Genomic DNA, 12778 nt, shown 5'->3' on the forward strand with positions numbered 1-12778 from the left:
TGAAGGGTTACCTACAGGGGTGTGGATGCCTCTCTGCCAAAAGGCCTCACTGGGAAGTCTGTGCAGCAGGGACAGGTGCTTCCCACAGCTACACAGACAGGGCTCCTCCTAGTGCTCTCTTGCTGATGTACTTTATTTTTAAACCAACATATGATCACAAAATATCTAAACTTCAGATAGAAACTGACATCTGTCAAAAACACCTACCTGATTTAATGAACAGGCATTTACCTAAGTGGCCAATTGAAATTTTTATAAAATATGAAATAAACAATTTTATTAGTTGAACTCATTTATTTGACACATTAAGTTATGCAAAGAAAAATAAATGCAACTGCATAAAAAGAACCACGTTTTCATATTACTAAACACAGCAGTGGCCAAAAATAATGAATTGTAGAATGGACCCCAGGATTTAATGCAAAAACACCCTGTAGGGAAAAATTTCAGGCTTCTAACTTGACCGAACCCAGAACTACACGTGCTTCTTTATACTCCTCGGCTTCTTCCAAGTCCTTTTCACTTTCCTGAAATGAAAAGTAACAAAATTAGGCTTGGTCTTTAGGACTTTCAAAACTTCATATTACAGACTAGTAAGTAACCCAAGAATTAAAGGGTTCTGGGATTTCTAAATGTATCACAGTTCTGTTCCTTAGTTACTGGAAAAGAAATGAGGTTAGCTTATTTTTTTCATATATTCTCATACTATGTATTTTTCATGTTATAATTATGAACATGGTCACCTAAAATTATTAGCATTAAGTAATTAAATAAAGAGCTCATAAATTTAAAATCATTCCTATCTGGCCAACATTATCCTACAAAAAGATTATTCACAATGCATTAAAAGTAAATAACAATGTTTTGCTAATGTGTTAATTATATGGTAACATCCAGCATAAAATAATACTCTAATTATTCCCAATGCCAAGTCACACAAGTTGAATACAATTGAATTAGAAAAGTAGATTGTCTGCTTATTAATGAGTATATAATATCGACATCAAACAAAATATTAACATGCTTAATTTTTTGATATTTAAGGATTAAGTTTGCTTACACACTAATATAAACTTTCACTAAATTATTATAGCAACAGACTAAGCCTAGATTTTCACACGAGATTTTGATTTAAAAAATATTGTTTGTATTTTATATGTATGAGTGTCTTCCCTGAATGTATGTCTGTGCGCCATATGCATGCCTGCTGCCCAGAAGGGTGGGGGCTGGATGCCCTGGAACTGGAGTTACAGTTGGTTGTAAGCCACTAGATGGTGTTGAGAACTGAACTTGTGTCCCTCATGCAGCCCTTGATTCTTAAATGAAGTGAAGGACAACAGTTTGTGTGAGGTCAATTAAAAAATGTGGATAGTTATGACATAGACAAGGTAATAATGAGTGTATTTAACATGAACAAGGCAAAAAGCTGAATTCAGATAATTGATAACAATTTCTTAATCCTGAAAACTGTACCTTAAACAGTTTTCTTTCTGTAAACATAAATTTACTGAGAACATAGGTATTAGTTTAATTCAACTTCAAGCACAACTATCTTAACAAATCATTTTCTAACTATTTGTATTATATTATTAGCTATTGGATTCATGAGAAACAAAGCATTGAAACTGCTAAGAAACACAAATAGTATTTCTATGTAACATTTTAACAATGATCATTTCTTACTTTACCTCTCTTCTACTAAAATAGAATAAAAACCAGCACCTCTTTTAATTGTGAAGAATCATCTGCCTTTAAGAAGTTGACTACAGGGCTGGAGAGATAGTGAAGTGAGTTAAGAGCACTTGCTGCTCTTCCAAAGGCCAGAGGCCAATCAAACCCATATCGGTGTCTCACAGCTCCAAGGGGGTAGGGTGCCTCTGGCTTCAGTGGCACCCATTTTCAGTCATGTGTATTTTCCCATAAACACACTCATAATTAAAAACAGTAACTCTTTTTAAAAAATTGCTGGGTCATAGGGGCTCCTGATCCTTAAATAGAATTGCAGGCAAAATTAGCACATTAAAAAACAAACAAACAAACAAACAACTTTTTTTCCCTATAGTTTAGTCAGAATTTGGTGGTAAGCATAAATTTCCTTCTCTTTCCTAGATTACATACGAGCATAGTGAAAATACTTTACTTTCAATTATGAGTCAGTTAAAAAATAGCTATGTATCTAATAATTAACGTCAACATGGGAAATACAAACATTAAAAGTAAGATTAGTAAAGGAAATGTTAGAGCTCATCAATTATCAAACAGCAACAATGACTTAATCATTGTGACAAGTAGCTTTCACTGTCAACCTGCCACAGTCCAGACTCCCCTAAGAGTATCATGAGGAAGCGCGTCCATGAGGCTGGCAGTGAGCACGTCTGTGGCGGCTGGTCTTCAGTTACCCAGCACACTGTGGGCAACACCAAGCTCTAAGATGGAGGTCCTGGATTACAGAAGGGTAGAGAAACTGGGCTGAGCACAGAGCATGTGTATATTTTTCTCTGCTGTTGACCGTGGATGTGACAATACTAGTTGCTTCAAGCTTCTGCAACTTGGACTTCCCCACAATAATGAACTATAATCTGGAATGTGAGCAAAATTAAACCCTTTCTTCCTGAAGTTGCTTTGGGAGGGCTAAAGTTATTACTGTGCTTAAGAGAGCCACAAAACAAACATGCCTCTAACCTGTAAACCCCCCATGCCCAAGGACAGATAACTTCCTGGAATGTGTGTGTGTGGGGTGTTGCTCATGTAAGATTACAGGGCACTCGTTTTGTCTTCTGTAAACAAGGCTGGCTGGCTAACCGCACAGGATGTGCTTCATCACACACAGGTGGGACGTTCATAGGCAGGAAGTACGTCAGGGTGTACCCTTTCCCTTATCGGATGACAGCAGGAAGTCCACAGCCTTGCAGGTTTTGCCTTTATAAGCTCCTGACTAACATAATTCAGAGCCATTCTCTGGAAATCCTGATTATGAACTTGGTCAGTGTCCATCTTCCTGGCCAGTATTTAATAAAGCTTGCTTCAAATTTGGTTAAAAAAATGGTCTTCGAGCGCCTCACAGCCTTGATGCACACCTGCAGCCAGCCCTACCTCGGCCACGCCTAAGGGTGAAGCTATGTGCTAAGCATCCTTGGAGGCTCTCCATGGGTTTGTTGGTTTTTTAGTTATTTTTTAGCATAATAAAATTCAGATGGCATTCATTTAAAAAAACATGGTCTTATTCTTACCTGGTGGAATTAACAGCTTTCTGTCAGAATTTTTTTTTTAAAAATCACAGCAACAGAAACAAAACTAGGACAGTTGTGATAGTTTGTTTTTGAGACAGGGGCTCTCATGTAGCCCTAGCTGTCCTTGAACTCACAGAGATCACCTGTCTCCGATTCCCTAGTGCTGGGATTAAAGGTGTTTGCCACCATGCTGTGTGATGATTCGTGGAAACTGTCTAGATTGTTCGGTCTAGAATCACTTGGCAATATTAGCTCATTCATCTTTGGTCTTGACTATGAATGGAAAGTGACTACTGCTTCAAGTTCCTGCCACTTGATCGGATGGAACCTGGAATGGTAAGTCAAATAACCAGTTTGTCCCTTAAGTTGGTTGCTTTTATTCAGTATCTTACCATAGCAACAAGAAACAAAACTAAGGCAGAAACTGGTACCAAGAGGTAGGGCAATTGCTGTGATAAACATGACCATGTGTTGCAAATGGAGCTGTTCTGTGGGAAGAACGTGGAAGTGTTTGGTACACTGGTCTAGAAAAGTCATTCCACGCTGGAGCAGAGGCTAACGGGCATTTGAGTGGGAGTGTGGAAGGCTAGACTGCTGAGGAAATGGACTGAAATGTGGAAGGCCAGAGCGTAAGGCTATGGAGGCTAGGAGGACTCTCAACAGCTGGGCTAGGGGCCATTCCTGTGACATTATGGCCAAGAATCTGGCTTTCCTTTGCTCCTGTTCTGAGAACCCAAGTTAAATGTAAAGATAATGGACAGATCTGTCTGGCAGAAGGTATTTCATAGATAGAGAAGCCTCTTGTGCTGCACTGGGAGATGAAGAGTGTCCTGAAGGCAAAAGCCATACCACTTAGAGGCGCCATCTTGAGAAGACACAAATTCCCTAACAGGAAGAAAGCCTAAGGCACCCCCATTACTGGAAAGCAACTGTCCAGGAAACTGTGTCTTCAGCACACAGAGGCTGACACACCTGTGGTCCAAAGGGGAAAGGCTGTGAGCAGAACTTGGCTACCGTGTGGTATCTACTTTAGTCACAAGATATTGAGCGTGAGGGTCACTGAAAGCAGCTAAGGCCATGCTCTGTGTGGCACAGAAGCAGTCCCAGTGATAAGAGGCCCTGCGAGGCTAATCTATACAGGTGAAGATGAAGCAGTGGAACTCCAGAAGGCAGGCAAACCAGGACCACGGGCCACCCTCCATGGAGCGCTGCAGGTGTGGAGCAGACAGAGCTGTGTGCTGAGGTGGCAGGGCTGGAAGAGGGTGGGGTGGTCCAAACCTTTGGATCTCAGCCAGTTTCATCGCAAGTCCCAGATGCAGGACAAAGAGCTGCAGGATTTGGTGTTTTCTCTGCTGGAGTTCTGTCTGTTTACTTCCTGTTATGCCCTGGTTCCTCCATGATGAAACAGGAATGTCTACTCTGTACTGCTTTATGTTGAAAGTATAAAACTTTTTTTATTTTATAGGAATTCATAGTTACAAGTCTTCAGACTTTTAAAATACTGGAAAATTTAAAAATAATAAGGAATTTTAAAAGTGGCCAAATTGAATATTAGGAGGTAAACACTTGACTTTGGGGACAAAAGGTAGAGACGGTCACAGGAAGTAGAGTTGTGATGGCTGGCTTTAGCTGTCAGGCTAGCTCACTGCTTCCTGCTCTTCGTTCAGATTAGGGAATATGATCCTGCTCCCGGCCTTCCTTGCGGTCCTTCACTGCAGGGCATTTGAGCCGAATAAGCTCTTTGTCCCTTAAGTTGCTTTTGTCAGAGTGCTTTTATCACAGCAACAGAAAGTAGAACTACGACAGCAGCACTATGCATTTGTCCAACCGTTAGAAAAGAAATAAGATGACTTTTACTTAGGCTCATTTAAAAAGCCAGCAGCCACTGTTTCACAAAGTATCTGTTAGTACAGGAAGTAGAAGAGCACCGTCCACTCAGGAGACTTCAGGAGAGGTCTGCCTCTATAACCTTGCCCGGCTTCTCTCAAACTCATTTAGGTCTGAATCTAAAATAATTCCACATCTTTTAAATAAGGGCCAAATTAACTTGACACATTGGGTTAAATCAAATTTCAAACAGTTGGCTCACTGTTCATGAGTTAAAAAAAAAAGTATGCACAAAAACCAAATAGATTATTTCTGGCCAAAAATGGTACCATGTATACCTGCTATTATGACTCAAACAATTAAGTAAGTAAACATGACAGAAAAGAACTTTTACTGGAGTCATAACTCAAACATAAGTTAAACTCTAAATATTTAAAGCATGCTGGTTCAAAGGTTCAATGGTTAGTACTGTCAATACTTAGGGAACAAGCTTCTAGGCTGAATAGTGTGGGCTGTCTAGATAAATGTTAGCCTCTGAATATGACAATGAGAGATTATCTTGATTATGCTAACTAATGTGTGAAGACCCATCCTGATTTTGGGCTGGATCCTGGACCATCCCAAGCAGGGGAGACAAGCACACATGCATTCCCTGCATTCTGTTCCTGATTATGGATGCAATACAAAATTAGCTCTCTCAAGTTATTGTGCTCTGACCGACTGTAACCTGGAACTCTGAGCTAAAACATACCTTTCTAAGAGTACTTCATCATACAACAAGAGAAGAAACCAAGTCATAGGCAAATGAATAAAACATTTCTTTAAATACTGTAGTATTAAATATTCAGAGTTTTTGTTTACCACAGATTAAGTTGAAAATAGTTTAAATGTAAGCTAAAGGAATCTTTACTTACTAATATTTGCTGAAGATCGGTATATGCAGCCTCTAACCGGCGCTGGCAATCTGGGATCATCATCCGGGACTCTTGCAGGATTTCTGCCTGTAATGAGAACATTTGTGAGATATGTCGAGATGACAGAATTAATGTGTTTTTATTTTATACCTTAGCATATAACTAATGATTTAGAGGAAATGAAAAGTATGACTATGTTAAATGACTCAATGCTCTAATTTAAGTTGGGTTTATTAGATTGTATTATTTGCAAAGCACAACTTCTAAGCAGAACTTGCACAAAAGTTTTGGGCTTTTCTCCCTTTTGGTAATCACCTTCTCACGGTAAGTGAAAATTAACTGGCAAAGCTTTTCATTCAGCTCTTATTTAAAAGGCCATTTAAAGTAAATGATTCCCCTGCTGTCACAAAGCACCTTTATCTAAAATGGGATCAGCTGGTTATATAAATATCCCCTGCATCTTTGGGTAATAAAGGAAAACAGTGTTCAGATAATATCACAGGCAGATAATTACTGCATGAGAGAAGTTATTGAGTTATTGATCACATCGTGTGCACACTGCAGGAGGGACTCCCTGAAAGACAGAGGTAAGAAAAATGAAAAGCAAAGACCAGCAGGTTCATATTTTGATGCTTATCATGCATAAAAAGTTATTACTTATCCTTGTGCTTCATTTTAGGAGACAGATTATTCTCCCAGCAGTTTGAGCCAAATTACCAATGTGGCACCCTCTGAATCTGAACTTCTTGCCTATTCTTCATGAAGACACTGAAGAATTAACCACAGGGACACCTATTCTGAGGGATGTTTCTGGATGTAAAAATTTGCCATTCAAAGTTATATTGTAACCCATCAAAACACAAAAGAAAACCAGGAAGCTCAGTCAATAGTCATGATGTTGGACTTCAGCCTTTTTGTTCAGTTGGTACAAAATCTTTGTTTCTTTCAGTAATTCCCAGAGACAGATATTGTGATAATATTTTTCTCAAAAAACGTTTGGTCAAAAGTTTCCAGAGAAAGGGGTACAAAATTAGCCAAGATTACCTAGCTGAAATAAAGCAATGTACATAATTTAATGTCAATAATACTCAATTACAGTTACAATGGAAACATAAGTAGTCCCAGAATCTTCATGCTTCCTTTGACAGCTTGTTGTAGCTCACACTGAAATAAAACCATCACTGCCCATAGATGCTTTCTGTCCACATGGCTTTCCTAGGTGGAAACACATGGCTAAACTTAGAATGCTTTGGCTAATAAGACACAGATTAAAATTTCAAGGATAGGATCACGACTTTACTTTCAGATAAACATATACTTAATCAATGCCACTAAATTATTTTTATGTATCTGGTTTGCTTCCATGTGAAAAATTGGCAACAGGAACATCTTGGATTTCTCCTGAGGAATTCCTGCAGAACAGCTTACAAGAATTAAATAAGATGAATACAAAGAATTGGGTCAAACTCATGACAAGACAAAATATATACTTATGATTTCCCCCCAAGCTTTAATGTTGTGAAATGAACTTTAAGCAGCACTATCCAACATGATTTCTATTCTTTTATTATCTCTTTGTATTAGTAGAGACCAAGATCTTCTGTTAGTCTAGCAAAAGTTCATTCCCCTGCATTCTACCCTGATTACTCACTAAGTTTCCTCTACATTCAGCCCCCTAGCCACAGGTTCCACACCTGCAGATTTTACCTACAGTGGGCTGAAATTAAAAAACAAAATAAAAAACTGCATTGAACACTTGTAATATTTTTGTCATTATTCCTTAAAAATAATATACCATAACAATTATTTATATCATATTGGTATAATATAGAGATGAATTATAATATATAGCAATATAAATATAGGTTATACAACTGCCCCATTTTCTAAATGGAATTGGTTCAAGAACATTAAGGGTTGATTGCATGACTACATGATGCCAGGAGAGGGGAGACAAAAACGCAAAGAGAAGGTTCTGTTTCCCAGTCCAATCAGGAGCACAAGCATGAAAATATGAAGCATGACACTGCCTCAAGTGAAGACTTGACATTCAATGCCAAAGGAGCACCCTGAAACCCTGAGTACTATAAGCCATACCTGCGTCAAGTCCACAAATAAAATAGTTCCTTTATAGCAATGGATTATAACTGCCAGGAATTATTTTTTTAATTCTCTGAGCATTTCATACAGTGCACTATCATATTCAGCTGTTACCCAACTCCTCCCTGACCCTTCCCAAATCACTACCTAGTCAAGTTCTTCTTCTTTTTCAAAAACAAAAAGGCCACTAAATCCATGGAGTCCAATTTGTGTTGGCCAACTACTCCTGAATATGGAGTCTGCCCTGCCCGGTGGGTGATATACCAAGTGTCAGTCCATTAAAGAGAACAAACGTTCTCTGTCCCAGCAGCTATCACTGGGAACAGCTTCTCGACCAGGGGTGGGACTTTAGTGTCACTTTCTGGGATTTTATCTGCCAAGTACTAACAAGAGTGTCTGAGTCATGATTATACAAAGAAGACATCCCCAAGTACCCCCTTTAACTAAATGAGTGTTGTTTGTTCAAAGTGTCTTCTTAGAATGGTCCCGTCTTTAGAAGACCCGAATAAATGGTTCACTCTAATGCTCACTGCATTACATCTGAGAGAAAACCAGGATCATGGCACAGTCAATGGGTACAGAAGGAACCTTAGGGGAATACCATAGAGTGCCATCCTTGCTGATAAGAAATTGACTTTAAAGCAAGTTAAAACTTTTTTGGGATGGTGATGCCTCCAGACGTTGCTTTGTTGAGCAGGGTTGTCTTGGCTATCCTGAGTTTTTTGTTTTTCCATATAAAGTTGAGAATTGTTCTTTCAAGGTGTGTGAAGAATTGTGCTGGGATTTTGATGGAGATAGCAGTGAGTCTGTAGATTGCTTTTGGCAGGATTGCCATTTTTACTACATTGATCCTACCTATCCAAGAGCATGGGAGATCTTTTCATTTTCTGGTGTCTTCCTTAATTTCTTTCTTTAAAGATTCAAAGTTCTTGTGATACAGGTCTTTCATTTGTTTGGTTAGTGTTACCCCAAGGTATTTTATCTTGTGTGATGCAACCTTAAAGGGTGATATTTCTCTGATTTCTTTCTCAGGCCTTTTATCGTTTGTATATAGTAGGGCTACTGATTTTCTTGAGTTGATCTTGTATCCTGTCACTTTGCTGAAGGTATTTATCAGCTGTAAGAGTTCCCTGGTAGAGCTTTTTGGGTCACTTATGTAAACTATCATATCATCTGCAAATAATGAAAGTTTGACCTCTTCCTTTCCAATTTGCATCCCCTTGATATCCTTTTGTTGTCTTAATGCTCTAGCTAGAACTTCTAGGACAATATTGAAGAGGAATGGGGAGAGGGGATAGCCTTGCCTTGTTCCTGATTTTAGAGGAATTGCCTTGATTTCTCTCCATTCAGTTTGATGTTGGCTGTTGATTCGCTGTATATAGCTTTTATTATGTTTAGGTATGTTCCTGTTATCCCAGATCTCTCCAAGACCTTTATCATGAATGGGTGTTGGATTTTGTCAAAGGCTTTTTCAGCATCTAGTGAGATGATCATGTGATTTTTGTTTCTCAGCTTGTTTATATGGTGGATTACATTGATGGATTTTCATAAACAGCTTGGTATGGGCACAAAAATAGACAGGCAGATCAATGGAATCGAATTGAACACCCTGAGATTAATCCGCAAACCTATGAACAGCTGATTTTCGACAAAGAAGCTAAAATTATACAATGGAAAAAAGATAGCATCTTCAACAAATGGTGCTGGCATAACTGGATTTTGGCATGTAGAAGACTGCAGATAGATCCATGTCTATCGCCATGCACAAAACTTAAGTCCAAATGGATCAAAGACCTCAACATAAATCCAGCCCCACTGAACCTGTTAGAAGAGAAAGTGGGAGGTACTCTTGAATGAATTGGTACAGGAGACAGCTTCCTGAACACAACACCAGTAGCACTAACACTGAGATCGACAATTAATAAATGGAACCTCCTGAAACTGAGAAGCTTCTGTAAGACAAAGGACACAGGTAGCAAGACAAAAAGGCACCCAACAGATTGGGAAAAGATATTCATAACCCCGCATCTGACAGAGGGCTGATCCCCAAATTTTAGAAAGAACTCAAGAAACACATCTCCAAAACACCAACGGAACCAATTAAAAAGCGGGGGACTGAACTAAATAGAGAATTCTCAATAAAGGAGTCTAAAATAGCTGAGAGACAACTAAGAAAGTGCTCAACATCCTTAGACATTAGGGAAATGCAAATCAAAACAACTCTCTGAGATATCATCTTACTCCTGTCAGAATGGCTAAAATCAAAAACATCAATAACAGTTTATGCTGGAGAGGATGTGGAGAAAGGGGAACACTTGTCCATTGCTAGTAGGAGTGCAAACTTGTACAGCCACTTTGGAAATCAGTATGGAGAATCCTCAGGAAAATGGGTCTCAGTCTACCACAAAACCCAGCAATTCTACTCTTAGGCATATACTCAAAAGATGCACATTCATACAATAAGGAAGTCTGTTCCACTATGTTCATAGCAGCATTATTTGTAGTAGCCAGAACCTGGAAGCAACCTAGATGCCTCTCAACTGAAGAGTGGATAGAGAAAATGTGGTACATTTACACAATGGAGTATTACTCAGAGGAAGAAAACAATGGAATCTTGAAATTTGCAGGCAAATGGATGGCATTAGAAGAAACCATCCTGAGGTAACCTAGTCACAAAAAGACAAAAATGGTATGTACTCACTCATATATGAATTTTAGACATGGATTAGGGGAGTGCCAGCTTACAATCCCAGTGCCAGTGAGTCTGGGAAACAGGGAGGTTCCCAAGAGATATGCATGATGCCCCAGAGAAATGGAATGAGACAAGATCTCCTGAGCAGATTGGGAACATGAGGGGAGGGGAGAGGGAACCAGGAAAAAGAGAGGGGGATAAGAGGAGAGGAGAAGAAGGCATGGGGGAGCAGGAAGGTTGAGTCGAGGTAAGAAGGAGAGCAGGATAAGGGATACCATAATAGATAGAGTCACTGTAGGTTTGAGGAGAGAGCTGACACTACTGATATTTCCAGAGATTTATAAGGATAACACCAACTGGCAAACTAAGCAATAGCCCCTCCCTGATGATAAGGTTGATGACTACCTTATATGCCACCCTAGAACCTTCATCCAGTGACTGATGGAAGCAGAGACAGATACCCACAGCTAAACACTGAACTGAACTCTTGGAATCCAGTGACAGAAATGGGGGAGTGAAGAGCAAAGGGGTCAAGACCATGATGATGAAACCCACAAAGATAGCTGCCTGGACAAGGGGGAGCTCTTGAATCCCAAACTGACGCCTGAGAGGCCAACAGGCAACTGATCCAGACTCCATGAATGTAGTGTCAGTGAGGAGGCCTCAGAAATCTTTGGGGCCTTGGGTAGTAGATCAGTGTTCACCATGGCATACAAATGAACTGAATGAACTCTGGGAGCCCATTCCACATGGAGCAATGCTCTTTCAGCCTGGACACATGGGGAAGGGCCTAGGTCCTGCCCTGGATGAAATGATAGACTCTGGAGATCCCCCCAAGGAGGGCCTCACCCTTCCTGGGGAATGATGTGAGGATTGGATGTGGGGCTGGTGGAGGGACAAGGGAGGAGGAGTGGGAGAGGGAGCTAGGATTGATATGTGAAGCATGCATGTTTCTAATTTAAATAAAAACATATATTGAGGAAAGAAACCTTTTTTGGGTCTTTATTTTGGTAAAATGGAAGTTGGGGAAGAATAGGCAAGGCTTCGTTTATAACAATCTATAGACTGTAGAACCTAAAAGTTGATTAATTATTTCTTTTATGATAAAAAATAAAAACATAAAAGAAAAATTTCAATTGACAGAATTCATTTTTTGTCACAGGAAGAATTCTATGAAACAATGATAAGCTGTTTGGTAACTGATTAGGCTAAGGTTTCTGGCTTCTCTGTGAGCCAGATCTTGTAACCAGCGATGGGCTATACCTATAAGCTATAGTAGCCTATACAATCATGTCAGCTGTCTCTGGAGCCAATGATACTCCTATTAGTTTGTCAGATGGAGCTTTAGAAATTACTGAAACATTCGCTATGTCTTCTCTTTTACATAGTGGCAGGATGTTACCATGCTCACATGGTGAATTAGGAATCCATTTGACTTGTGTTTGTCTGGTTATTGCTGAATCCACTGAGGGGAAGGGGCAGGGCCATGTAAACTCTGATATAACAACTGGCATGAATGTAAATGGTGCAAACATACCATCTAAAGCATGGAGATAGAATACTGAGCGAATTCCAGGGTAGCTTCCAAAGCTACAGAGGAACCCTGTCTCAAACTTGCGATGCCTCCCCCTGCACTCACCCCCAAAAAGCATGGAGATAGACTAACTGTACCCAACCACATGCCATCTATAAGAAATTCACTCCAGATGCAAAATAAATAAATAAGTGTGTAGAAAAATATGTGGGATATTGAAAATGAACAACAGCAGATGTGACTACATTAATATTATAGAGCAAACTGCTGCATGTCAAGAAAGGCTGTTAGGGACAAAAGGCATGTCACAACATCATATCATTACAAACACATCAAAGTAACATGTGATCCTATGTATAAACCGAACAGATACAGACAAATGAACATGGAAATACTAGACAAAAATGAGCAAAGCTAGGAAAGAACTAGACAGCAGCACTGTAAGCTATGCTGCTGAACAAAAACAAAACAAAAACAAAAA

General features: G+C 39.5%; 1 protein-coding gene across 1 annotated transcript in view; it reads right to left on the reverse strand.

Moving 5' to 3' along the window:
• Positions 1-279: 279 nt before the first annotated feature.
• Tbca (tubulin folding cofactor A) overlaps positions 280-12778 on the reverse strand; it is a 60814-nt gene continuing 48315 nt past the window's right edge. Inside the window, exons 3-4 of the mRNA XM_005065646.4 lie at positions 5972-6058; positions 280-527 (exon numbers count right to left, since the gene is read on the reverse strand). Of these exons, the coding sequence (XP_005065703.1) occupies positions 447-527; positions 5972-6058 (168 nt within the window). The 3' untranslated portion in view covers positions 280-446. The remainder of the gene's footprint in view (positions 528-5971; positions 6059-12778) is intronic.

This window comes from Mesocricetus auratus, unplaced genomic scaffold, assembly GCF_017639785.1.
Source record: "Mesocricetus auratus isolate SY011 unplaced genomic scaffold, BCM_Maur_2.0 Super-Scaffold_100020, whole genome shotgun sequence".
Lineage (NCBI taxonomy): Eukaryota > Metazoa > Chordata > Mammalia > Rodentia > Cricetidae > Mesocricetus > Mesocricetus auratus.